Source organism: Miscanthus floridulus, chromosome 16, assembly GCF_019320115.1.
Source record: "Miscanthus floridulus cultivar M001 chromosome 16, ASM1932011v1, whole genome shotgun sequence".
In the NCBI taxonomy this organism is placed as follows: domain Eukaryota; kingdom Viridiplantae; phylum Streptophyta; class Magnoliopsida; order Poales; family Poaceae; genus Miscanthus; species Miscanthus floridulus.
The window spans coordinates 85,582,660-85,595,347 of record NC_089595.1 but is presented as its reverse complement, the minus strand read 5'-3'; the positions used below and the strand labels follow the sequence as shown (position 1 = coordinate 85,595,347).

At 44.0% G+C, this 12,688-nt stretch overlaps 1 protein-coding gene across 1 annotated transcript; it reads left to right on the top strand.

Annotated features, from left to right (window-relative positions):
• The first annotated feature begins 327 nt into the window (after window positions 1-327).
• LOC136509929 (uncharacterized) lies at window positions 328-2,264 on the top strand. The gene is made up of 3 exons (XM_066504517.1): window positions 328-465; window positions 645-739; window positions 855-2,264. Exon 3 carries the CDS (start codon window positions 1,007-1,009, stop codon window positions 2,138-2,140), a length of 1,134 nt encoding a protein of 377 aa, XP_066360614.1. The 5' UTR covers window positions 328-465; window positions 645-739; window positions 855-1,006; the 3' UTR covers window positions 2,141-2,264.
• The last annotated feature ends 10,424 nt before the right edge of the window (window positions 2,265-12,688 follow it).

The following is a 12,688-nucleotide window of genomic DNA, read 5'->3' as shown; positions in this document are numbered from 1 at the left end:
ACTTTATTACTTCTACTAAAACATACCGTACCCTATACAGATAGGAAAACGGAAATCGGCAAGTGCGCTTTCATTTGCGAGCTGCGTTACAAAACGTTTTCCGGGTAGCGCGGACGGAGCCCACGCGCTGCGCCAAACCCCACTGCTTCGCGCGAGGCGCGGCCCAACCCTATTGCTCCCACCGGTGCCCCAAAGCCCAAATCACACCGCTCCACCGCCGTGCCAACCCTAGCGTGACGCCCAGCCCCACCACGCCGCCCCCAAACCCCACCGCTCCAAAGTCCAAACCCTACCGCCGCGGCCCAAATCGTAGAGCCATCACAAACCGTCAGAGCTGCGTTTGGGGAGACATCACTCTGTACGCGCACGCCGGCTTCTATGGCCGGCTGACCCCTCTGGTCATCGATCGATCTACCTCGCAGTGAAGAGCCTTGAACATCGTCGTCCTCTCCACGGGGTCAGCAGGTTAGAACTTTCAGTTTTTCTCAGTGGTCTAATGAGTTATTCTTCCAAAGACTCACAGCATGTAGAATGCCCCTCTGATTTGGTTATCATCATCCTAGCACATTTCAGATGTGTTATTGGAATTGTTTGGAGCATTATGTAACTCTTGTACCGAATTGTGTTTTGGGATATTTGCCTAGGCCTACGCTGGGTTCAGATCCTGGCACCTCTCTCTCTCTCTCTTGCTTCGTGCCAGTCGACCAAAGTCTGATTTGATGGTGGTTTGGAGTCGGAGGTGCGTACATATGACCTTTTTGGTTTTCCGATTCAGATTCGAATTTATGTTTTTAGCCATGTAGGAGTAGGATTGGAGACATCTGGGATTGATTGAATTCGGATACGAACTGCAGGGCTTCAAGGATCTTCAAATAAGGGAAGAGAGGACGTAGAGAGGATAATAATAATAAGATGATGAGTTGAGGGGTTGGACGAAGAAAGGCGAAGAGAGAAATAAGGAGTCGAGGGGTTGGAGGAGCAAAGGCTACGAGGAAATCGAATAAAGATGCCAAAGCGGCCGTCCGACGAGCGTGGCGGTGGCGGTTCAGCCAAGCTTTCTACTCGGCGGCGGCGGCAGCACCTTTACCTTGTCCTGGATGACTGGGAGCTGGGATACAGCATCCGCAAGATAGACTTGCCGCCGGACTCCGGTTCTGACGACCTAGAGCAATCCACAGATGATGATTGCATGACCGAGCAGTGCCTGCCGCCGGCGGTCTTCCGTCTTGAGGCTCCTCACGCGCGCTCTGGTCTGTTCGCAGCCTTTGGCTCCAAGATCATGTTCATGGCGGTGCACAACACGCCCTGGGGCACCGTCCCCATGTACGACGTCCACACGCGGGCTCTCACCGCAGCTCCCCGGCGCGAGTCAGAGCCGTGCTCATATGCCTGCGCCTATGTGCAATTGGACGGCAAGCTTTTCCTCCTGGACGACTATCACTTTGAGATGCTCCAGCCTCCTCCACCGCCAGTGGATGGCGCACGGTTCAAGGTCAAATTCGACTGGTCATGGTACGACCTTCCAATGCCGCAGTACCAGACTGTTGTCTCCCACACCGTGCACCCCGACGGACGGACCATGGTGTTCAGCATGTTGAAGTTCACGCTGAAGCGACTCAAGCTTGCTACATTCTCCTTCAACATAGATAGCACCCGCTGGACGCGTCACGGTGCGTGGGGGTTGCCGTTCAAAGGTCGCGGGTACTTTGACCGCGACCTGGATGCCTGGGTAGGGCTGTCGTGCGACCCCGACACCCTCGGTTATCTCTGTGCCTGTGATGTTTTATCTGCCGACACCAACAACCGGCAACCTCCGACCTGTAAGCTTAGCAAGGAGAAGCTCTTCTGTGTGGATCCGACGGAGGAGCATATTGGCGCGACGCTTGTGTATGTGGGTGAAAGGTGCAGTTTCTGCCTCGTGCAGTGTCTCTCTACTGATGATCGCCAAGGGGGCATTTGGATGGAATCGCTGCCCGAATGCCGTCGTTACCTGCTTCGAGTTACAACTTTTTCTCTCAAATATGACAAGAACGGAGATCTGCGAACTGCAAAACACCGGCAGATTGGGTCCTATCGACTACCTGAAATCGCAAGAGTCTACTGGGATCACCTAGAGAGACCTGTTGCTTTCTGGATTTAAGCCATAATGCTGGCTACCATTCCATTGTAATGTGTCGTGTGTGGGTGTTATTTCTGTGACTTGTGATATTACAAGATAAACTCTATAGTCATGATTGTAATGTGTCGTGTGTGGGTGTTATTTCTGTGACTTCTGATATTACAAGATAAACTCTATAGCGATGGTTCTCGGAATCAACACGTTCCATGAGCAGCTCAGGATGCAGGGGCAGCCTATAATTTTGTATACGTACTTGATATTCTGGGCAGCCTATAATTTTGTATACGTACTTGATATTCTTTTGGTGTTTCTAGAGTTGGGGTATATGCTTGGATCTACCATGAGTACCGAATAATGCATTGTGCTTGCTGTGCTAGCTGACCGAATAATGCGTTGTGCTTGCTGTGCTACACTGCTACCTGCCTAAACTGGCCACCCACTATTAATAACTAGTGGCTTTCGCGCGCCCATGCGCGCGTGGAGCCAAGAACTTGCTAATGTTCTGGATCAATGCTTCATATATGTGTAACAGCCAAGCATATAAAAACGATTGAAGGAATTTAGTTGGCTGCTCCACTGCACAGGAATTTAGTTAGCTGCTTCACTGGATCGCTCGATTAGGCACCAGCAGATCACAAATCTATCACAATGTTTGATAGCGCATAGTCCATAGCATGTTTTTTACATGGAGTGATGCACATAGCAATAGATATTGCTGATTACAGTCAGCAGAAAATATCACATAGAAGCTGGGAAATGCGCAATAAGCCAAGAACTGCTTAACGTTCTGGAGCAGTGCTCAATGGGTATGTAATGTAACAGGGAACATTGTAGAAAGAATCAAACGAACCTAATTGACTGTTCGAGACTTTGTAGTGCTCAAGTAAATTAGAGAATAGCATGCTATTCATTCTATGTGCAAATGAGAATAATTTGTTTCCAGTCAAGAATGACAAAATAATACAATGAAAACTAAGAACACATGACAGTCAAAAGATGGGTCATTAATGTTACAATTCCATAAACTGAAATGGAAAATGTATTACCCGGCACTAATAATAAGAACATGGCCATTGTTCTCACTGATCTGCAAAGGCTCTATGGTACAGATATTAATACTACTAAAGAGTGCAATGCTTGAATAGAATGGCTCCACTCGTTCCACCAAATATGCATTCGCTACACGCCACTCCCCGCCCGCGCCTCTCCTATCCATGCTCGTACATGTTATGCTCTTTGGATCGTCTAGGTAGGGATCTAGCCGGGGTGCATGATAGATCAAAGACCTAGAACTAGTTCTAGTACTACCAGAGAAAAACAGAGAGTAGTTTAGGTCTTACGACCTGACACCGCGGAAGGAGTAGATCCAGAGGCCTCCATCGGGTTCGCTGGTGCAGTCTGCGCACGGGCAGCGATGGTTGGGGAAGAGTCGGTGAAGTCCAGCGACGCGGTGGGGTGCAGTGAGGCCGACGGTGATGACGGTGGCGTCTTCCCGTCGCTGGCTGCACCCTTGCTAGATCGGACTTAGGGTTTGTTGGTGAGGCGGATTGGCTCACGGTGAATCTCGTACGTTGAGCCGCCGGCCCCCACCACTTTATATAGCGCAGTGCGACGGGGGCCCACCAACCATGTAGGGTTGGGCGCCCCCGATCAGGGCGCGTGACCAAGGCCCAATAGGCAGTTGGGCTTATTGGCTGGGAGACCAATACAACATTCTCTCCCTTGATCTCACACTATTACTTTTATCTTTAAACTTTAAACTTCAATTCTTTTATCCTTACTCATTTCTTCACAGATGATGCATAGAGCATGTTTTATCGTCACGGTCAATCGCCGATAGATTTAACAGCTACAATGCACGTCTCTGATATGAAATAGTTACTTTAACTTTTGGGCCCTTTATAGTCCAGGAATCATAGGCTTTCCCTTAAACCCATGCCGGCTACATGTTCTCTGAACACGTTGGGTGGTAAGCCTTTTGTAAGCGGATCCGTGAGCATATTTTCTGTATTTATATGCTCAAGACTTATCATTTGATTCCGGACTCTATCATTCACAACATAATACTTTATGTCAATGTGTTTGGCAGCACCACTTGACCTATTATTGTGAGCATACTGTACTGCTGGATTATTATCGCAGTATAACTTCAGTGGTCTATTGATGTCGTCAACCACCTTCAAACCGGGTATGAACTTATTTAGCCAGTTCACCTGCCCCGTTGCCTCATAACACGCTACAAACTCGGCATACATTGTGGACGATGTAGTAACGGTTTGCTTTGAGCTTTTCCATGAAATAGCTCTCCCTGCGAGAGTGAATACATATCCAAACGTGGATTTTCTATTATCTCCCGCATAATCAGAATCTGAATATCCCACTATATGGAGTGAATCAGATCTTCTATACGTCATCATGAGGCATTTCGTTCCTTACAAATAACGCAAGACTTTCTTTACCAATTTCCAGTGTTCTATTCTAGGATTGCTCTGGAATCTGCCAAGTAACCCGGTAACAAATGTCAAGTCAGGGCGCGTGCACACTTGAGCATATTGCAAGCTTCCGACAGCTGAAGTATATGGAACCACTTTCATTTAATCGATCTCATTTTTGTTCCTAGGGCATTGAAAATCCCCATATCTGTCGCCCTTGACTATAGGAGTAGGTGAGGGACTATATTTATGCATACTGAATTTCTTTAAGACTTTTTCTATGTATGTCTTTTGTGACAGTCCTAATACCCCTTTTCTTCTATCTCGGTGAATCTCGATCCCTAGAACGAACGAAGCTTTACCAAGATCTTTTATATCAAATTTTGAGGACAAAAACTTCTTTGTCTCCAGTAGTAGACTGACATCACTACTAGCAAGTAAGATATCATCCACATACAGGACAAGGAAGATAAACTTCCCATTCTTAAACTTTGCGTAGACACAATTGTCCTCGACATTATCTTTAAACCTAAAATTCTTTATTGTCTGATCAAACTTCAAGTACCACTATCTTGAAGCTTGTTTTAATCCATAAATGGATTTCTTTAGGCGGCATCCCAATCGTTCTTTTCCTTCCATGACAAAATCTTTCGGTTGTGCCATGTAAACAATTTCCTCTAAGTCTCCGTTGAGAAATGCCGTCTTTACATCCATCTGATGTAATTCTAAATCGTAATGTGCCACTAATGCCATTATGATTATGAAGGAATCCTTACATGAGACTGGAGAAAAGGTCTCATTGTAATCAATCCCTTCTCTTTGTGTAAAGTCTTTTGCCATAAGTCGGTCTTTATATCTCTCTATATTTCCTTAAGAGTCAAGTTTTGTTTTGTAGACCCATTTACAGCCTATTGTTTTGGCTCCTTTAGGAATTATCTCCAAATCCCAAACTTTATTTGTATTCATTGATCTCATTTCATCTTCCATGGCCTCAAGCCACTTTGATGAATGATCACTTTTCATGGCTTCTTCAAATGAGGTGGGATCATCCTCCATTTGAAAATCCTCGGTGTTGTACACTTCATAATCAGCAGGAATAGCTGATTTTCTAACTCTTTGAGATCTTCTAGGGGCCTCCTCATTTGGCACATTTTCTGTTTAAGGCTGTTGTTGCTCCCCCTTATGTGTGGCAATAGGTTCTATAGGATCCTGAGGAACAGGTTCCTCATCATCATTCATTGTTGCCACAGGTGGGATAACAACAGGTGCTAGCACCAGTGTCTTGTACTGTCGGTGCAGCAACAGCAGGTAGTGAGAAAAATAGCTCATGAATTATCGGAGTGGGTGCATACACCCACTTCTCTTCAAGGTCAATTTCTCGAGCTACCATGCTCCCCCTCATCATTTTATCCTCTAGGAAGACAGCGTGTCTCATTTCCACAAACTTTGTATGTCTATCTGGACAGTAGAAACGAAAACCTTTTGACTTTTCTGGGTAGCCAATGAAATGACAACTCACTATTTTTGGATCTAGCTTCCCAATGTTTGGGTTAAAAACTTTAGCCTCAGCAGGGCTCCCCCACACACGCAAGTGGTTAAGTGAGAGTACTCTTCCTGTCCACAACTCATACGGTGTTTTGGGCACCGACTTACTTGGTACTCTATTGAGAATATGAATGGTGTTTTTTAACGCCTCCATCAACAGACTCATCGGTAAACTAGAGTAACTTATCATACTGCGCACCATATCCATCAGGGTACGATTACGCCTTTCAGCTACTCCATTCTGTTAAGGTTCGCCCGGTGTGGAATACTGGGCTACTATGCCATTCTCCTATAAGAACCTTGCAAAAGGTCCAGGACCTTGGCCATATGGGGTATGCCGACCATAGTACTCCCCACCATGGTCAGACCTGACTATCTTTATCTTCAAATTGTGTTGGTTTTTAACTTCTGCCTTAAATATCTTAAATTTATCCAATGCTTCTGTTCTTTCTTTAATTGGATAAATATAGCCATAGCGGGAGTAATCATCTGTGAATGTTATGAATGAATAAAATCATCCACACTCTTTACAGGAAAAGGACCACAGATATCTATGTGAATAATCTGTAGAATTCATGCGCTTCGTTTGGCATCTTTCTTAATTTTTTTACATACTTTCCTTTTATGCAATCTCTATATTGTTCTAAATCTAAGAGCTCTAATGGAGGAAGAATATTATTCTTAACTAGTCTTTCTATTCTCCCCTCGAAATATGGCCTAAACGATAGTGCCATAATTTCGACAACGCATCGTGAGCTCTCTTTCGTTTTCTGTTTGCATTGTTCGATGAGGATACATTCTCATTCACATCCCATACGAAATTCACATTTTCACAAAGTGATAACAAATAAAGCTCGTCTTGTCGGAAGGCAAGACCAATACATCTATTATTAAACAATATCTGACATTTGCCATTTCCAAAATGGCAATCATAACCATCATGGTCCAACTTTGATACACTAATCAAGTTTCTTTGCAAAGAAGGTACATAAAGAACATCTCTAAGAAAAAGTATGAAGCCATCAGCAAGCTCTAGCGGAAGATCGCCAACGGCCTCAACATCTGCTTGTACTCCATTTGTGACTTTAATGAGACTTTCGCTTCTTTGCAAAGTTCTCATCGAACGGAATGCCTGTAAAGAATTAGCAACATAAATAGTTGCACCTGAATCAATCCACCAAGTAGATTTTGAAAACTTGACATACAAGGATTCATTTACGAACGTAATAATGTTCTCACCTTTATTTTTCTTAATCATCTTTAGGAAATCGGGACAATTCTTCTTATAATGTCCCGTCTTCTTACAATAGAGACACTGGTCTTTATCCACTAGGAATTGCTTGTTCTGAGACTGTTGCATGGGACCCTTTCTAGATGACTTGGAGGAAGAGCTGTTATTATAGTTCTTTTTCTTATCTTTTAGGTAGTTGATAGTACCACCCTGTGAAACTTTTATTCATTCCTCCTCCTGCACACACATGGCTATGAGCTTTTCTAAATCCCATTTCTTGGGCTGTATGTTGTAATTAACAACAAAGGTGTCAAATTCTTTTGGCAAAGAAGCAAAAATCAAATGAATAAGAAACTCATCCTTGAGTGCCAAATCCATTGGTTTGAGCTTAGATGCCAAATTGCTCATTCTCAGTATGTGCTCTCTAATGCCACTGCCGCCACCAGAGTACCTTTCTGTGACCAGCTGCTTGATCAGCTGGGTTGCATATGTCTTTGAAGAGCCAGTGAACTGACTCTTTATTCTTTCTAGGTACTCTGTGACCGTGTCACAGTCTGGAATTGAGCCCACAATTGCAGGCTCAATTGTATTCTTTATCACAGCCAAACATTTCTTATTGGCTGTGACACACTTTCTATGTTCAAGGTCAAAAGACATCTTTACGGGAGCAAAGTCCCGCTCTCTGTTCTGCCATGCAGCATCAGTCTCATCTATCTCCCTCACCGGTGCCACAGGTTCTTTAGGACACGGTGTGGTGACTACCCAGTCCACCTCAGCCAATATGAAGGCCAAGTCGATCTTTTTCTTCCATTCAATGTAGTTATCCCCTTTTAGAGTGAGGATCTCTTTGATACAACTCATCAAGTTGTATCCGCCTGAAAACACAATTCAAATAGTATGAGAACACAAATAATAACAACAATTGCATGCCTTAGTTCAACGTTGGTCAAAATTAAAACATACAATTGTTCTCTACATTAATTCTATATCACCGTTGGGCAGAAAATAGAATTGATGCAAGACAAAACATGATAACATTGCCATTAATCAACGTTGGTCAGAATAAAAACAATATTATAATCAATTAAAACATATCTATTTTTCAAAATTAAATTCTCCTGTTGGTTCGAATTTAATAATGAAAATTATATCTTTAAATACGCAGCAGAAAACGTAAATATTCTCATTATTATTTTTTCAGAAACTTTATAGAACTTTACTTTTCTCTGAACAAAATTGTCGTTGGATCAAAATTGTGCAGAGTTGGACATTGTAATTCATCAAATATGTATCAAAAGTTTCTGGAAAAAATAAAACGAATTCAATTTCACTGTGTTCGGCCATTTCGGCCCATAGCAACGCAAACGGCCCACGGCCCACGGCTGCAGGCGTCTTCCTGTGCGCTCCCCCGCGCCCAGGCCGCAACCTGGGCCTGGGCCGGGAATTCAGCCTCGCGCTCTATCCCGCCTGGGCCGCGACGCTGGCCCATTCGATCTGAGCCGTGTGTTCAGATCCGACGGCCGAGCGGTGAGTTCGGATGATTAAAACACGCCGCGGCCGCCCCGATCAGAAACCCTAGTTTCATTCTCATTCGCTCTCTCTCTCTCTCTCTCTCTCTCTCTTTGCCTCACAACTCTCTCTTCTCTCCTCAGTACCGCAGCACTGAGTGACGAGCTTTGACGGCGAGAGCGAGCAGCGAGCCCTGGCGCCGTTGCCGGCCCCCTCGCTGGCGTGCGCGCTCCCCAGCGGGTGAGCGCGCCGCCGTCGAGCGGCCTGGCAGCGGCGCCTCTGTGGCCTGTTCCGGCGAGCAATTCACCCCTGGCCAACCCTTTCTCCCCCCCCCCCCCCGCGCGCCGGCGTGACTGCAGTGCCGCGCAACGGCGAGGTAGGCCACCCCCTTCCCCTTCTTCCCCTTTTGTTTTGATTCGTTTGTTCGGATTTCATCCGATTTCCCAATTAGGGTTAGGGTTAGGGTTAGGGTTAGGGTTAGGGATGGCACAGTTATCTTTTCCCGAATTGATTTCTTCACGGGTTTGAGGTCCGGTTTCCAGTTGAAACCATGTTATCATCTCTGTCCCAAAACCCGATCTAGGGTTTGGATGTATCTTTTCTTCACTTTTCCCGAACCCTCATCTTTTCTCAGATCCGAAGGGATCGAGGTTAAGGTTCAACCGAACCGTTTGTCGGTCGAAGCCTCTTTCTACTTTCTAAATCCGCACTGGATTTCTTTTTCTTAAGCCAGATCTATACCTAAATCGTGGCTCTGGTACCATTGTTATGCTATTTGGATCGTCTAGGTAGGGATCTAGCCGGGGTGCATGATAGATCAAAGACCTAGAACTAGTTCTAGTACTACCAGAGAAAAACAGAGAGGAGTAGTTTAGGTCTTACGACCTGACACCGCGGAAGGAGTAGATCCAGAGGCCTCCATCGGGTTCGCTGGTGCAGTCTGCGCACGGGCAGCGATGGTTGGGGAAGAGTCGGTGAAGTCCAGCGACGCGGTGGGGTGCAGTGAGGCCGACGGTGATGACGGTGGCGTCTTCCCGTCGCTGGCTGCGCACCCTTGCTAGATCGGACTTAGGGTTTGTTGGTGAGGCGGATTGGCTCACGGTGAACCTCGTACGTTGAGCCGCCGGCCCCCACCACTTTATATAGCGCAGTGCGACGGGGGCCCACCAACCATGTAGGGTTGGGCGCCCCCGATCAGGGCGCGTGACTAAGGCCCAATAGGTCGTTGGGCTTATTGGCTGGGAGATCAATCCAACAGTACGTACTGGTGGCATGGTATTGGAAGTCAGGTCCAATAATACAAACAGGATACTGCACAAGATGGAGAGCAACTGCCTCCTTAGCTGAAAAATACTCCACGAAATTGTAACTAAATAAATGGTTGGATATTGGAATTAGAGCTACAAAGATAATCCAATTAGTAAGGCTTTGCATTTCAAAAAGCAAATATACCTTTTTGCCTGATCATATCTCTGGACCGCCTTTTCAGGTGAGCACCATGCAGGGATAATAAGCTTATAGTTTGAAATATAGCTACCCATTATGCATAATTAATAGCCTCGCAGCAAAGAAATTTCATTGTTAACTGAAGAATTAACATTTAATACAGCATGTTTAAAGAAAATACAAAGAAATTTCAAGATATGATATTGCTCCTCTCCTTCACATTACTCGTTGCTCAAAGCATATAGTTTACAATGCTACATCCGTGAAGGCGGTCTTTGTATGGCACAAAGCAAATAGTTTACAATAATTCTGCGTGCAGCACCAGTGCCATTAGCACATTATCTTAGGAAGGTCTTTGTATGGCGCAAAATAGAGCTAATTAAACCATAGCCCTTGCAGACTACATATTAATCTGTAGGAAAACAATATATTAATCTGAAGCAGTAAGGCGTCCCCACTAAACATCACTGTATGTAAACAAATTAATTAGTAAAATTCTCCCTCTGAAACGTGGCCGTGATGAGAAAACCTTATGGGTTAAAGATGTTCAAATTCTCTACTTGTGCAATTGCGCTATCATGCCCAAATTCTCAACTGTCAACAAAAACTGATGTGAGGCATGGAAATATTGAAGTTCTCAACCGTTCATCTTGTGACCAACTATTGTTTCAAATTTCAAGTGTGGAGATTTACTTGTCTTGCAAATTCGGTGAAGCTTCTATTATAGCTAAAATGGAAACACAGAATGGAAATTCTAGCTGCTCAATCTTACTCATCAAAATGAAGTTCCAGAGGTAAGCTCTGGACCTCGTGTTTAAGCTGTAATAAGAACAGACTGTTCAGGGGGTGTTTGGTTCCTCTGGGGCTAATTTTTAGCCCCGTCACATCGGATGTTTGGATGCTAATTAGGAGTATTAAATGTAGACTAATGATAAAAACAAATTCTATAACCCTTAGGCTAATTCGCGAGATGAATCTATTAAGCCTAATAAGTCCATGATTAGCCCATGCGATGCTACAGTAAACATTTGCTAATCATGGATTAATTAGGCTTAATAGATTCGTCTCGCGAATTAGCCCTAGACTTCTGCAATTAGTTTTATATTTAACTCATGTTTAGTCCTCCTAATTGACATCAAAACATCCTATGTGATAGGGCTAAACTTTAGCCCTTGGGATCCAAACACCCCCTAAGGTTGCCTCGAACAAAGAGAGCTCTGGCACAGCTTTGAATCTCATATAGTCATATATTGCGAAATGCAAGGGTGTCAAGAGGCTCGACAGGACCATTATTTTCATGGTTTTTTTACATAGTAATGCAAACGAATATGAATAAAAAAGTCTCTGAAATAAAGTGAAATAGAAAAAGTTTATTGCAAGATTAAGGAAAATTAATAAGGCTAGAGATGTAACAAAGTGGAGTTCATGATAGTAACATTGGTACTGCTTGTTCTATTTGATTATCTTACAAAATAATAGGTAAACCAGAGTGGCCCCGTTCGCTGGGATGGTTCTGGATGAATCTGGATGAATCTGTGAGAAGAAACAATCTGTGCATAGTAGAAACAAGCCGGGCACAGTCGAAGTTCGGCACCAGCCGAAATGTTTGTAAAATTCACACATTCTACTGGATATTGCTCATCGAATAAGATATAATCCACGGATATGTAGGGCTTATAAGGTAGCTCATGTTGGACAACAGAGATGCAAAAGCATCCAGAAAAAAGCTTCTTCAGGTTGCAAAAGGCAACAACGCTTCAAAGTCAAAGTAATGTTCTTGTACCGATTAGCAGCAAGAGACACATGAGAAACTCACCAAGATGTCACGATTGAGCTTCGATGGATCAAGCTGACCAATAGGACCAATATAGAGTTGCACTTACACTTGGTCTGCGAATCAGGATATCGCGTGGTGAGCTACTAAACACAGCAAGAATAACAGGCTAATAGAAGCAATGGACCAACATTACAAATAAGTTTCCTGTAGAAAAACAGGAAAAAGGGCATTTTTTCACTTGTCAAGTTTTTTTAATAATATAATATAATATAATATAATATAATATAATATAATATAATATAATATAATATAATATAATATAATATAATATAATATAATATAATATAATATTAACTCTACAAGGTAGGACAGCTTCCTCGGGAGAAGCAGCAGCCACGTCACCTAGAAATCCCCCCGCCGTCCGATCTCCCATTTGACGTCCCAGATCGCTTGGAGCGGATTTGATGGGAAGCGGCTTATCGTGCTTCTCTTAAAATTCTTCTGCTTCTATTCAGCTTCTCCGGCTTCTCATCCGAATCCAGCGAAACAAATATATTATATGGAAAAGTTTATATGGCATAACTCAAAAGGTTTTGTCGTGGAAGAAAAAGAACGTAAGGAATGTTGTT

Excerpts from the sequence above, each read along its gene's own strand:
- LOC136509929 (XM_066504517.1), top strand. The coding sequence starts at position 1,007 with ATGCCAAAGCGGCCGTCCGACGAGCGTGGCGGTGGCGGTTCAGCCAAG.